This window comes from Temnothorax curvispinosus, unplaced genomic scaffold (assembly GCF_003070985.1).
Source record: "Temnothorax curvispinosus isolate PA1 unplaced genomic scaffold, ASM307098v1 QBEX01007502.1, whole genome shotgun sequence".
NCBI lineage: Eukaryota > Metazoa > Arthropoda > Insecta > Hymenoptera > Formicidae > Temnothorax > Temnothorax curvispinosus.
In genome coordinates, this window is record NW_020217282.1 from 64,008 (window position 1) to 79,220 (window position 15,213).

Consider the following 15,213-nt stretch of genomic DNA (forward strand, 5'->3'; position numbering starts at 1 on the left):
TGCAAAAATTCATGTTTTCTCGGATGGACATTCTTAAATCGCGCGATCCGATAAGCTCTCCTGCTATTTTTAACATCGATTCTCTGCGGCAGGCCAGACGAGTTCCAACTGAAACGTATCCAAGTGAAAATGTTCGCTTTGAAGATCACAATGGGGGAGTTAGAGAGGTCAAAATTCTACGCGAAGACCGCGCGGCGCGAAGAGGCGAGAATGATAACAATGCAAGAGAAGAATGTTATTCCGCGATAATGTTTTGAAGTTCGCCGTTGCACTTGGTAAAACTCGAAACAAATCTCTCTCTCTCTCTCGAGCCGATGCCCGTTGAATGGGCACTTATTCCTTTTTGCTCCTTTTTGCCGGGTTTCATTCACTCGCGTTGACGTCTTTTGATGAACGCCGCCAAGCGTAACGGTCCCTTATCGCAGTACCGTACTTCAGAGGCGTACGGTAAATCCTCTGAGTCAACACACTCTCGGGAAAAGACCGCTCTTCAATGAATTCCAAAGTAATTATTATTTCACAATGCAAAATTTTTTCGCGATGCCAACGAGCAAAAGAAAAAAATTAAAAAAAAAGAGTGTTTCTCGATGGCACTTTTGGATGAAGGATCAACAAACTTCTGTAAACCCCGGAAAATCTGTGTATATTGTATACTGTATTGTATGTATATTATATAGACATGGATATAAATATACATACATATGTATGTGTATGCGTGCGTTGTGTGCATGAATAAGTGATACAGTATCACCTGGCGTGTTATGCGGGCTCGAATCAAAATTTTAGGAGCAGTTAGCAAAGGACTGCCTTGCTGCGTTTAAAAAGAAAAGTTCGCGAAGTGCTAAAACCGCTCACATTAGTTTCCTTTATATTTCAAATAAATGTGCGCGATTGACCAACGCTATTACTTCTCTATAAATTTAATTCACGAGTTAGCAGCGTTCATGTCGGCCGAGCTGATCCGGAACTCGGCGAAATCTGTTGCTCGCCTCGGGAGGCCGAGCCTCAATATTACGCGAGAAACAAATTTGCCCAGTTTCGGCCCGAGTCCCGGCCGCGTGCCTGTGTTTGGTGTCTGATGTTCTTTACCTTACGAGCCTTGCTTCGATACTCTTCGGCTTTGATCAGCTCGCCCCGGGCCTGGCCCACGTGGTCGCCGGTCTGATTCACGCAGTACTCAATGCTGTCCACCATCTCACCCTGCCGTACCGCACGTGGGAACGAAGGACGAAGGACTCGGGAGATCGGGATGGAAGCGGGGGTGGCGGAGGGAGATATCCAGGTGGGACCAGGTTCGCTCGTCGAGGGGAACAACCTCGGGGAACGGGTGCGCCCAGGGGTTACATTTATGTACATATAATCGGCGAGTATGAAGAGAAAGAGAAGCAGCATCCCCGCGGCAGGTGGGAGAATGCCAGATTCCCAGAGTGTTATTACGCGTGTGTACATATGCGCAGGCACGTACCACACGCCGTCGTGTTTTCACATCGACACACAGTCACACACGTATCCGTATATTAGTATCGACAGCATAGAGATTAATACGCAAGGTTAGTAGTATGAGTAATAGTAGTAAACAGAGCAGTTGATGGACAGAGGCACACAATTAGCACACCCATGTTTCGACAGAGTATACAGAGAGCAATGTACAGGTATAAGGGGGAGGAAAAAAAAGAGAGAGTAAGAGTATATAAACACGCACACATACAACAGTATATATGTATGTATCATATAAATATATACATTTATAAAATATCATTTACGATCGAGCGCGAATTGACACACGAATACCAACGAACGGCAGAGTAAAGTGAAACGCAAATAAACAGAAAGAAATCCACAAAGCGCCGTCGTTAATTGCTTACGCGTCGCAGAGGGACGGATAAGTGTGGGGGGAATGGTACACCGATTAATACAGATTGTAGCGAGTTATGTATCAACAGAAGCGTAATAATTAAACGGAAGCGGATAACGTAAGTAGAGCGGACTCAACGGAAAGGGGGACGAGGGGGAACGGGATGAAAATCAAAACGGGGATTCGAGAGACACCGAGTCGACAACGGGGTCGAGGGTAGGGAATGCGGGAACAATAGGGAGGGAAAAAAACACAAGAAGTGACCAATTAGACGCGAACGAAATAGCTTCGGCGCGATGATATCTGGGGAGGACTCACCCGTCGGGCTTTGCTTTGATACTTGAGTGCTTTTTTGGTGTCCTGCGTGGCCGTCTGCACGTAGTCCACCGCATGTTCCACGTGGTACTCTATGCGATCTATCATCTCGCCCTAATGTGGGTAGGAGGCGCGGCGCGAATCCACACAGCGTAACAGGGGAAGAGAGAGTGTTAGTTTTCAAGAGTAAGGCAAAGGCCAGTGATTAAACTGTTCGCCAATTTTTTTTCTTTTTCTTATTATCATGCATCAGCTCGCATCACCGGCATCGATAGCGAGAAAAGTAATTATCGCCAAGAATCGATGGCGTTTATAATTACGCCTGATTTATTTTAAAAAAATTACGAATAATGATTATAGGAAAAATCACAATAGTAACAAGTATCGTAAACTTTCTTGAAATGATAATTTCAGGGTTGTAATTTGTGACATTCTCAATTGATATCAGAAGCTGTTTTTCTTTATGTAAATAAAATTAATGATAATTGTAAATTATCGACGTAAGTTATATACTGCGGTAATTACTTTGTCTCATTGTATGAAAAAAAGATCTTTGAACTTGGACAAACTGTACCATGACAAGTAAAGCTTAATAATATTATTATTGTTATTATTATTAATTAATTAATTATTACTAGCATGCAGAGGAAGAAAGCGATGAACTAAAATCTCGAGTCTTTCGCGGAAAAGTTTCAAGTAGATATCGAAGAGAAGATCACGAACAGTCAATTAAGAACAGAATGGATACGTATCATAAATAATTAAATTTCCAGGAAATCCGGGAAAACTTGAGATTTTAGTACGTTGAAGAAATTTCCCTTGAAACAGCAGATAGTAAACGCGTCACATAATGCGGCTCGAAACTAAAGCGGCTAAGAAACATTACTGAAGAGAAGAGGATTGTTACACTGCGTCGCGCTACGCTCCTAATTGCTTATAAATCATTGTCGTACTGAAGTAATCGCGAGCAACTAATATAAGATATACAGTAATGGAAACTAAAAATAATATAATTGAGACGAAAATACTCTTCAAATTATAATGTCAATTAAATTCGGGAAAACAAACTACTTGCAAGTGTAGCCTGTTGTACGATCAATCGCGAGGAACGATGCCGCTCAAGCATCTCGCAATAAAGCATCTCATTTGTTAATTAAATCGATAGTTTGGGTTGAAAAATAAATTGAAACGTGCATCTGACAGAGCAATCGAAAAAGTTTTCCTTTTTTTGCTTGAGAACAAAATTCAAAATCACGTAAAACAAATTTTCTGAAATAAATAAAACGCGGTAAATAAAAAACAAACATTTTATTTGTTTAATAGATTTAAAGCAAACCAAAGTTTCACATTAAATGCGTTATTGTTGAAAATATTGTCGACAATATTTTGATCTTTATTTTATCACAAAGAGATTCAAGTTTTTAATCGAAACTCAGAGGGCCTTCCTCTCAAATCTATTCTAAAATTATTTTAATTAAACTGAATTCCTTCTCTTTATTAACCCTCGCAAGCCACACTTATTTTTTGCATCGTGTAAGCCACAATGGGGTCTGAAGGACCCCAGCCATTTTTCGTTCATAAGTTCCGAAAAAATCAACGTATTGTAATATTGTTTTTTTTTTTTTTTTTTACCAATTAATCGTAAATTTTCTGAGAATTATGATGGTAATTTCAGAATTTGTCAAAAAAATTATTACCAAAAATACGCATTAAAAATATAAATGATAGTTACAAGCGTATTTCCAAAATTTCATTGGGGTCCCTGAGACCCCAGTGTGACTTTCGAGGGTTAATTTTTCCTCAAATGCACGTATCAATGAACTTATTATCTACTGCCAGATTATTTTAAAAAGGCATATCTATTAACTGCTTTGCGAATTACTGGAAAATTCATGTTTGCAAAAATGATTGTAATCATATTTTTCAGAATTTGATCCGACTCTACTAACAATGTACGTTTAATTACTATTACATTTAGGCTTTTAGCATCTGTATATGCAATTCTGTAATAGCACATCAATATTCATGACGAATATATCTGCTGTATTATACGCACGCGATTTGTGATACATGAACATATGCAATTTGCATGTAAGTTATGTATCTTGCGGCAGAATATTGTTCTTCCATATGTATCAAAAATCAAGATAAAAAGCTGTTATCTCAAAATAATAATAAAAAAAATATATAAAATTTTTTGCATGCAATATCGATCTCGTTACATCTCGTGGAGATGTAAACCTCTTATGCCAGGGGGAAAAAAAAAACATAAAAATGGTGTAATTATCATTTGTTTAAACGGGTAAAGTTTCCGCAATAAATTTGCATGAAGCTGCTCGACCTTACCTGGCTCTCCACCAACATGGCCATGTCCATGAACATATCGTGCAGCTCCCTGATGGAGTTTTCAAGTTTAATGATGTCAGCGTGACGCGCCTCGATGTCCGCAAGAGTCTGTTTTGCTTGTTGCGTTTCCATGATGATCTGCGACAAGGGGTAAGATTAATCGGGGTAGGAAAGGCGGTTATTAATGCTTCTCATGTAGCTATTAGGCGAGAAAAGGAGACAAGGATCATTAAAGATGTACCCCTTGCGTGAAGACGGCTGGATTTCCTTGCTCCAGCATCTCCTCGAGTTCCTCGTTGGTGGTCGTTCTCCCCGCTGAAAAGAAACAGAGAGATTTCTTCGTCTCGCAAACAGACGCGACTCAAATGCGGATGCAATCAATTTTCCGTTCAAAGCCGTTTCCGCTATTATTTATTCAACGAACGAAGCGATTTGCATGGATCATAAATATCGATATTATACAAATACTTGATCCCATTGTCATAATTACTATTTACATTGTAAGCTTATTGCACCTCATCCTGGTTATCGCGTTTGCATTATAGTATTAAAAAAATTATAAATATAATAAGCTAAGAAAACTCGCGATGTAATAATAGTAAGAAAATTCAATTAGAGTTGTTTGAAAGAAAACTGTTGTTGACAACAATCGTTCAGTGTCCTCCTCCGGGCTTTTCTTCGAATAGAGACGAACACGAGCATCAGATTGATGAGCGCGGATATTCCGAGACGGATTCGATATGACGCCAGATTGGACAGGGTTGTTCCGCTCGAACAGGCATTCAGGTTGCAATGCGGCCAATCACGACATCCATATACTCACTGATCTCGAGCTGTCGTTGTATTCTCCCCTTACACCGCTCCCTGTAATCGGTCTGTGTCCGATTGTACTCCGTCATCACCTCAACGAACTTCCTGGACAACGTCGAGTGCTGGGTTTTGCGTATCCTCAGATCCGCTGACGATTTGTTCGTGTGCTCCTCCTGCTCGATGTTCTGCTCTATCACTAAAACACACAGGAAACAAGGCTCGGCTGTCGTAATGCGAAACGTATTCTCCGACGATCGCAGAGGGATCGATCAATTTATAATACATGTCACCCACGTCACGATCATCCGAACTGCAAGAGCTTACCCTTTAATTTAGCCCTCACTTTGTTAGCGGTTTTCTTGATGTCAGACATCAGGTCTTCCAGTTCCAGTTTCACCTCTGAAATCAAGAAATCAAAAAGTTATTTACGTGCCATGGGTCTCGAGTTCAGAGATCCATTATTTTCTAATATGCCAAAGAAGATAGAAGTTTTATTTAGTATCTGGAAGACACAGGTCGCAAATGTCATCTCCAAGATTTGTAGGATAGTCGACTCAAAACTGTGTTACAACGCATTCTTTATTGAACAAATAACTTTTAGACAATAATATAAAATTTATATGTAAGTACATGTAATTCAAGATAATATAAAGTATATATTAATTTATTTAAATATAAATTAGCTAGTATCGATTACGAAAGCTCAATCATATCGTCAATGAAATGTTATACACTTTTTAAAAATCCAGCTCACCAAATCACGCTTATAACATTATTGCTTCAAATGTTACAGTTCTAGCAAGATCGTACATTCGTAAAGCAGCATTGTGCAACATTATATTGATCGAGGAACGGTCCGTGCACAGCTTGTCATAATCACCACTACACGCGCAAACTTTCGAATTCCCACAAGACTGTGCCAGTCGCGGTTATCTGTCGTCTTTCGCAGTAAATTTACAATCCGATCTGCTTCTCTGTCTCCGCGGCGATTCTTATTTCATCCATATACCTAGCCTCTCTGTAATCTTTTCCTGCTTTCGATACTATTAGCGATGAGATGAAGTCCAATATGTACTCAAAAATCAGAGTCAAATCCAATAATCAACTTTCATTTTTTAAGATTCGAGTAATATTCATAAAAAATAATATTTTGTACATTATACTTGTGAAGTAATCGATCCTGATTAGTTAGTTTTGAATTTTAGAATAAATAGGAAAAACCGGGACTGGGGTAGGCCAGTTTTTCAGTTTTTGATTTTTAATAAAATACATAAAAGAAATATCATTGTCACGTTACCATGCTTATATTATGGTAAGACGTATATTTGGTTATTAAATTAAATTTCTAAAGTTAACTTAATTTGATAATAATTAATATAATTGAATATTTTCCTTATACCCCTCTTCCACGCTGGTCAACCCACCCCATGGTCGGGGTTGGTTGACTAACAGTATGGGGAAAGTTGATTATAGATGTAATTAGTCGAAAAAATGTTATTTGCAGCTTAACCCAGCGGTAACAAAATAGCCCAGTAGAAAAGCTGTCTTCTTATAAACTATTAATTATTTTTTATGATATAAGTTATATTTTAAAATTAAAGGTGAATAAACTAAACAAATTCTTTAACAAATAAAAGATAAATTTGCGTTTATAATAAAAAAATAATCTTTTTAAAAATATATAGTAATATATTATATTTAAATATTTATGGATCTAAAATTGGTTCCAATTACTTGTCTAATAAAGTAAACACCGAGGTAAACACTAAAATGTGTGCTACGACATTCTTTTGTATAGCTACATAAAGTGTAAAAACAAAAAATCTCTGAGAAAAATATTTACTTTTGTAGTCCAATTTTTCAATAAACACCTGTCATTCTGTAACAACATATGACCGTGACGCCACGTCTAACACAATTGAAGGGAGAGGAATGTTTATTTCTACAATAAATTTTGGTGCGATCGGCCGCACATTCGTGTAAAAGTTGCAAAGTTATTAACGGTTAGTCTATCTGCCTCTATGGTCCATCAAAACCCGGTCTCCCCTGTCTGTAGAATTCGAAATAAACTTATATAAGTATATTCGAATATACTTATAAATAGTTTCTCTATCGTAAAGAAATCGAATCTTTCACAAGTAGTACTCGAACTCTGAGAAGTTGTTAGTTTAAAGAATGTATAAATGTGTAAAGGTTTTAAGTAACTTTTATTTTGTATTTTTATTCGTATTTTTATCAAATTCAATTTCAACGACTGATAATTTAATTATGTCATTAGACTCGTGAAAATGTCAACAAATTAATAGACGGCGATACGAGTCAAGCGCGGTATGTGATGCGCAAGTAAAGAAATTAATAGTTACAGAAGTAACGAATTACAATGTATACTGTGTTTCAAGTCTGACAAATAATTGGCGCGTAGTTTATTAAGTTGGAATATACGTATATGTATATTATATACATTGTAATTCGTTACTTCTGTAACTATTAATTTCTTTACTTGCGCACCACGTACCGCGCTTGACTCGTATCGCCGTCTATTAATTTGTTGATAATTTAATATTTATAATTATCAATAAATAATATATTAAAATAACTGTCACTTTATACAAACGTTTTGATTCAAAGGATAAAATTTCTAGTAAAGTACTCACAAAAGATATACACATATTTGAACCATATTAGAGTCCACTTGGAAGTACCTAAAGTTCTTGTCTTTCGAAATATTCATAAAAGGTTTGAACCGGTTCAAATCCATTTTAATTTTAAAATATAACTTATATTATAAAAACGTTTTGATTCAAATGGTAAAATTTCTAGTAAAGTACTCACAAAAAATACACACATATTTGAACCAGATTAGAGTCCACTTGGAAGTATCTAATGCTCTTATCTTTCGAAATATGAACTCATAAAAGATTCGAACCGGTTCGAATCCATTTCGTTCAGATTCGAGTCTATTTGAAAGTACAACTTTCATTTTTCGAAATAATCATAAAGGGGGGTTTAAAATTACGCCAACGGATTCAAATTTACTTGTAAGGTACTTCATCCCATCGCTACTCCTACCCTCGAAGTTATTGCGTCATCAAATTACAATTTGCGACTTATTCCGACTATATTTTGCATTCGAGGCCAGTGATTTATACTCACAGCACCGAAATAATTGCGAGGCACCTTTAACGAACCGTGCAAATACCATGGAACTCGATTACGTTGAATCAATGTACCTATTGCACACGATGCGACTAATACATTTATTATTTCATTCGCTCAAGTCCACGTTTAAAAATAATTATGAGAAGATTGTTTCAAAATGAATATTTGTTTTCGTTTACAAAAAGATTTTTTTAGTTCGGAGCTTGTATATCTCTTTTTAATGCAGCCTTCGTAATTTTCGTAGACACAATTCTCGATTGTGTCTATAAAACTCGTAACCAATTAGCGTGCCGGCTGATCCCGACACGGATCTCCAATCTAATTATAGGCAAGTGTAGAAGAGAGGTCATGATCCTTCTCGTAATATCAGGTTTCAATATTCCGTGAAGACGTCCCACGCATATACGCGTTAAACCGTGTCCCACGCAACTAATCTCGCCTACGTCTCGAACGAGTCTGAGCGATCTCTGTTAAAACCACCCTCCCTTTCGATAGGCGGGCATTATGAACATACATACGCTTTCGTATCTTCCGTATAAGACGAGATGTATTTTACGCTTTATGAAGATAATGAGGAAGAGAGAGAGAAGGTCAGAGAGAATCCCCTCCTTCGAGATCGACTATTTCTTAACCCTTCGCCCGTAAACTGGGTCATAAATGGCACAAGCCGAAATTCAAGATAGAATACCGCCGAAATGAAAAGGGGGGGGGGCTTGCCGTCCCTCGTAAAAAAAGTAGGTAGTGGGGAGAACTCATGCCCAAAGTTTCGTTGGAATTCGCCAGTGTGTGCTTGACCAGCAGCGAGTCAAAGTGCGTCCAGTGCCACTATTGACCCAGTTTACGGACAGTGCCAGACTTTCGTGCAAGTAAGTAAAATTAATTTAACGTCATTTTCATATTACTACAGTTATTTTTAACTTATATAAGTGATATTTTTTTATGATTGTGTATATTATATATACCTATAACCTCAAAATTTGAGTGGATGAAAACACGTGTAAAAAGAAATTACATGTACTTTCAGGGTACAATGGATGATCAAGCGACAAATATCAGATATTATTTACGAGAAAGACAATTTTATATGATTTTTTAATAAAATAATGTAAAAATTACGTTAAAAGTCTTATTTCTCCTTAACCCGAAAAAGGCCATTTTCAATCCTCAGAATAATTATACTTTTTAAAAATGACCCATATACAGAATTTTTTTCTTGAAAGTACACATATTTAACTATAAAACCTCGTTGGAATTTTTTATTTTGATTTAAAACTCAATGAGATATGATTTTTTTAATAAAAATGGATTTTTATCAATTTTTTGCATAAAGAATTATTTATAAACAATTTATCTTATAATGAATCGCTAAATAAACTTTGGGACTATAAAATAGGATAGTATACAAGTATTACAGAATTTTTTCAGATTTTTTGAACACTATTTACTAGGTCAAAATAACGACAGGACATTTATGACCCAGATTACGGACGATGCCAGTCAAATTATAGTTTACGGGCGAAGGGTTAAATATCGAGCTATTCGAAATGAGTGAGATTGCGCACAACGGAAGAAGATTAATTATAGAAACTTCTTTCGGTGAAAGAAATAGCGCAATGTTTGAATATACTGCACGTGACGCTATACTATTCGAATCGCAAATAATTTTTAAACGGAGATCCCTCAACGTAGAACGTGAGGTTTGCATTATATCTACCTACGTGTCACGCCACATATTTCCCGACTACGTCGGAGCCACCGAGTCTGCCAAGACACCCTCGAGCACCTCAAATCCAGTTGCCATGAGATTTAGCGTGGCCGCCGTCGGAACGACGCTGCTGCGTCTCCCTTGGGAACTCCCAAAAATGCTGAGCAATAAGACGTTTCCCCGAAATACGTTCATCTTTATTGTTCGCGTGAACAATATGAGTGGCGTAACCACAATTTAAAGCATTTTTAGCAAATATCTTTATACGACGTGTAAAAGCAATGAAATCAAAGAATATATGGATATATCGTCATATAAGTGTAAAATAATTTATATAAAAAATTTACAATATTACACTTCTTTATAGTAAAAATATATGTATATTAAATTATGTATACGTTAAAAGTGTCTTTATTATATAATAGTTATATAATTATAATTAATGCTAATCTCTCTTTCGCGAGTGAGGTCACTTTTAGACGCCGTCATAAAAGAATTAAGGCTTAGGTGCAGTTTAATGAAAAGCGCTATATTAATTTGCATTTAGGCAGTAAACAATTTTTAACCAAAATCTGTTGTGACAGGGGCTCTTGGAAAATTGATTAAAATTTAGCTGGTTAACTTACAACTAACCCCGTAATTCGCTGTTACCTCACGTGCAACGCGTTGAATATTCCCCGAGGAAGTTTCGGCGAAATTTCTTGGCTTTGCTTAAAATGCAAATTCGCCTTGAGTGTGTTCTTTGCGCTTCTATCGGTCACATCTATCGCATCTATTTTCACTAACACCATCGCAGCGGCGAGCCTGAGCGGGCCGCAGCTGAAGATCGAAGAAGACTGAATAAGAATGAAGGTGCTTGAAAAATTCCATCTTCACGCGCACCTTTCCAGTCACGATCGGACACTTAGTCGCCGCGCGATTTAACGGCTGTTATCAGACGCGTGCAAAGGGCATCTTTATTGCATCAGATAAGACGGCGCAAAAGGAAGAAACGAAAAGATATAGGGGTTGTTTAGTTTGATTGATGATGTATAAAGAAGACAAGGGAACAGTTCCGCTCGCCATCGCGCCCTATGGTTGTTTGGTCTGTACTTTTATGGGAAATTGATTTTTTCTTAAATATATCGTTCGCCCTAAATGATTCCAAAATTGTCATTTCTAATCAAAATGTAATACTTATAAGATGATTTTAATTAACAATGCAAGCTGCAATTACTCTAAAATTTAATTAGCATAATTGATTACTTTAATAAATATAATTTAACAATTTTTCAATGTATGGCCTTGCAACAATATTTAATATAAATTATTTAATTAACTCAAATATCCTTTTTATGTGCTTCCCCAATTTTTTATTGATTTTTTATTTTAATCAAATAATAAGAAGATAACTACTTGCGGGAAAAATTACTTCCTGAAAGAAATACTGAATTCTGATTTTGCGCCAATAATCACGCCAATTTTCGCTCAAGATTGGAAGCTAAGATAAAACAAAATTTTCTTGCTGCGGTACCCAGGTATATGCGGAAGAAAGCAACAATCAGGGTCGTTTACATAGGCGCTAGCGTAAAGTTCGACTATGGGAGAGAGCTACCAAGTTTAACCGCATCCGAATGCAACGACCTGGAATACGTGAACTCGTCCTTGTGGTTGAAGTAATGCTCATAACGAATTTACAACGTACAGCTCCGGCTGTAATAAAGGCCGCCTGAATTTCCGGTCGAGCTTCACAATGTGATTCAATACCGAAACGTACCTCTTTGTTTAGTATCTTGGCTCTCGGCCAAGTTGTTCAACACAAAGTTAATTTTTATAAATGAAAAAAATATCAATTAAATAATTCCAACATTACGATAAGAATAATAATATGATATCTTTTTTAATTATATAATTAGTGTAACTGTTTTTTTTTTACAATTTCATTATGTGTGTTATAAATATAATATTATTAGCATCAAACATAGATAATAAAAATATTTTGACAACTTACAGTGATTATTACGTTTACATTACTGACAAATATTTTAATATTGCTGTATAACAGAATATGGTAGAAGAAACTTGAAGCACAGTCCGGAGTTAAACGTATAAGACTATCATAACATTTGAAATAAATGGCTCTCGCAATAAAACGCAAAGGATATTTATCTGTAATTATCTGTTTTTGTGAACTGTGACTCTAATATCTTGACGTATACCGAGCTAATATGTTTTTAAATCCTTCCTTTCTTGTTGTCGCGAGCGCAACTTTTTCCAATTTTCTCTTCCGCCAAACGGCCACTCGTAACAACTTTTCTTTCTTTAATCTGCAATATCGAGCTCTCTTCCTCGGCCTTGACAACAATGTTTTCGTGCAAAAGAACTTCTCGCCAGGATGTTTCCATCGATATGATAAAGAGGAGCGCAGTGGTAATGTCCGTGAATAGACGCGCGCCCCCGAATGAATGCTCTGCGGCATTATACGTATATTGTACTATATATACTGAACCGCGGCCAGTGTGTTTGTAATTCGACGGCCAAGATATATATATATATATATATATAGCTTAACATTCCCCTATGTTAACGCCCACAAAAGCGTCTTTCGAGCGTTTTTTCCAACCCCATAAATCGAGAGAGCTCGCAGCTCTTCGGGTATAAAACCTTTCTGTCGGCGAGTCTTTTTCATCGCGAACTTCGGCAGATTCTATTCGCGCAAAACTTTTTACTTATAGCACTAAAAATAACTAAATTATTCATAATAATTATAGAATCCATAGATTAAAAGTTCAAGCGTTAAATAAAATTTTGGTTATTACAAATATTATAAACAACGCTAAGTGCTTCCAAACAACAATTTGCAAAACATAAATTCATGAATCTGATACGCAGTAAATTTATATACAATAATATTGATAAACACGCACGGAAAAAAAGAAGTTGTAAAATAGGGACAACTAACATATTTTGTTGCGAGAGCTATATTTTTAGCAATAGTAGCACAACGTTTTGTTACTATTGCTAAAAATATAGCTACACGGAAAAAAAATTAGCTACCGTAGCAAATCTAGTCGTAAAATATAGATAACTAACATTTTTTTACTGCGAGAGCTATATTTTTAGCAATAGTAACAAAACGTTGTGCTACTATTGCTAAAAATATAGCTCTCGCAACAAAATATGTTAGTTGTCCCTATTTTACAACTTCTTTTTTTTCCGTGCGATATGTGTAAATACGCGCACGCACATACACGCATGTACATAAAAGATTAAGAATAATGTGAGATTCAGCTACGGATACCATTTTTGATAAGCATAACTTAATTTTATATTTATCTTGAAAGTTGATCGCGGAAACCGACCGACCGATATGCGTCGCGTGCGATTCCGCCCGCGTTTGGTTTAACAGGTTTGGCTTAAGGGGCTCTATACAGTCTATACGTATATATGGAGAGGATAATCCGACCTATCTCGGCTTTTTCCCTCCTTCGTTTCAGCTCACGCCAAGATTCTATTCTCTTGCACGTGCCACGGCACGAAACTAGTTTCCCCCGTCGGCGATCGCAGTCGCGATAATTTCAACGGTTCCGAAAATCACTTGCTGGAAAGTTTTTCTCTTGCCGTGGCCGATGGCAGGCAGATACGGAAGATTATAGAAATGAAGAAATTCCGGAGGAGGACAGGGGGAGAACGTAAATATAGTAAAAAGATGTATGGGAGAGTTTGGCCGCCGGCCAAGTAAATTATGCGAGAGAAAGAGATGTCGTTACCCTTTTATCGTGCTACGACACTGTGATAAGGGATAAAATTTTGAAGTGTAAAGTAGCGGGAAAGCACGTATTTGAGGTGTAATAAAATTGCGACCTTGCTGTGATATTAGACGCTTTAACACGCGGTTATGTTTAAATACGCGCATATACACGGCGCGCGCGCACGTGTATAAAATAAATAAAAAAATTAGAATCTATAATATATAATCTAATAATAAAACAAAACGCTTATTTGATTTTTCCGTCAAATGTCGCATAGTTGAAATGTTTATCTTCGCAATGACATTATTGAGAGACATTCTTAAGCCCATATTCTTAAAAAGTAAATCTAATTGTAAGATGCGATTTAAAAATTTCTTCAATTATTTATGTGACGCTACAAAAACAATTAGAACAAAATTTAACGTATAAACTGAAACTTGAAGTGCAAGAAGTTATGTGTTCGTTTCGTAATTGTCGCGAATCGCACTTGCTAAAGTAGGCCGAATCTCTCGTTAAGTTTTAATTAGCGCGCGCGATTCGTTGGGAAAGAGAAATGTCAGTTCGCAATCTCGTTCGGTATACGCTTCTTTCGCGAGAGGATCTTCGTATGCAAATCTGTCGTGTATAATTTAGACGTCGGGGACGTCGCGAGCAGGATGGAACACCATCGCGAGCACGGCGCAGGCGGAGCAATTAGCAATTAGGAAACTCCCTTTAATTGCCCTCGACGATCCCCCGGACTCCGTGGATCTTCTAAGAACGAAAAATGGCGTCTACCCGCCGTCCCCGAGAGAAATTTCTCGAGCGGAAGGATACAAGCGATTAATGTCATTCAGTATATTTAAAGGTATCGGTTATCCCTTCGCGACTCACCCCGATTTCGCCTTCGAATCGACTTCGCGACGGTCGAACTACCTCATTGATTCTACCAAAGAACCGAATTAACTTCGCTCACGCGACTTAATCAAGAAACCCCAACCAGTGGGAATTTTTCTTTTCTTTCTTTCTTCCTTTCTATATCCTCGTTATATAGGATTATCGCGAGTATATGTGTGAATAGCGCTCGCGAAAGGAACGGAACGGATATAGACTGCCGCGAGAAAACCGCGAGTCGGATGAGAGGGAAAAATTTAATTTAATTAAAGAACGAACCCGCGAAGACGTCGAACGATTAATATTCCACTTCTTTCCCGACGCGTGTTTAATTCACGATGTCGTTAACGAGTTATTTAACATTCAAGAGAGTTTACCTTGAGTTTTTAATTAAGCTCTGAAAACGTAAACCCGCCTCG

The 15,213-nt window shown here is 37.2% G+C and overlaps 1 protein-coding gene across 5 annotated transcripts in view; it reads right to left on the reverse strand.

Annotated features, from left to right (window-relative positions):
- LOC112457082 (syntaxin-1A) overlaps positions 1-15,213 on the reverse strand; it is a 92,844-nt gene that overhangs the window by 18,639 nt on the left and 58,992 nt on the right. For 3 of the 5 annotated variants that reach the window (XR_003041053.1, XM_025019961.1, XM_025019960.1), the window contains exons 4-8: positions 5,651-5,725; positions 5,340-5,522; positions 4,758-4,831; positions 4,517-4,654; positions 2,174-2,284 (exon numbers count right to left, since the gene is read on the reverse strand). Coding sequence is in view for 2 of the 5 variants with exons in the window: in XM_025019961.1 (XP_024875729.1) it covers positions 2,174-2,284; positions 4,517-4,654; positions 4,758-4,831; positions 5,340-5,522; positions 5,651-5,725 (581 nt within the window). In the remaining 3 variants the exon portion in view is untranslated. Of the gene's footprint in view, positions 1-1,089; positions 1,201-2,173; positions 2,285-4,516; positions 4,655-4,757; positions 4,832-5,339; positions 5,523-5,650; positions 5,726-15,213 lie in introns of all 5 variants that reach the window. The other 2 variants (XR_003041054.1, XR_003041055.1) reach the window with 2 other exon arrangements.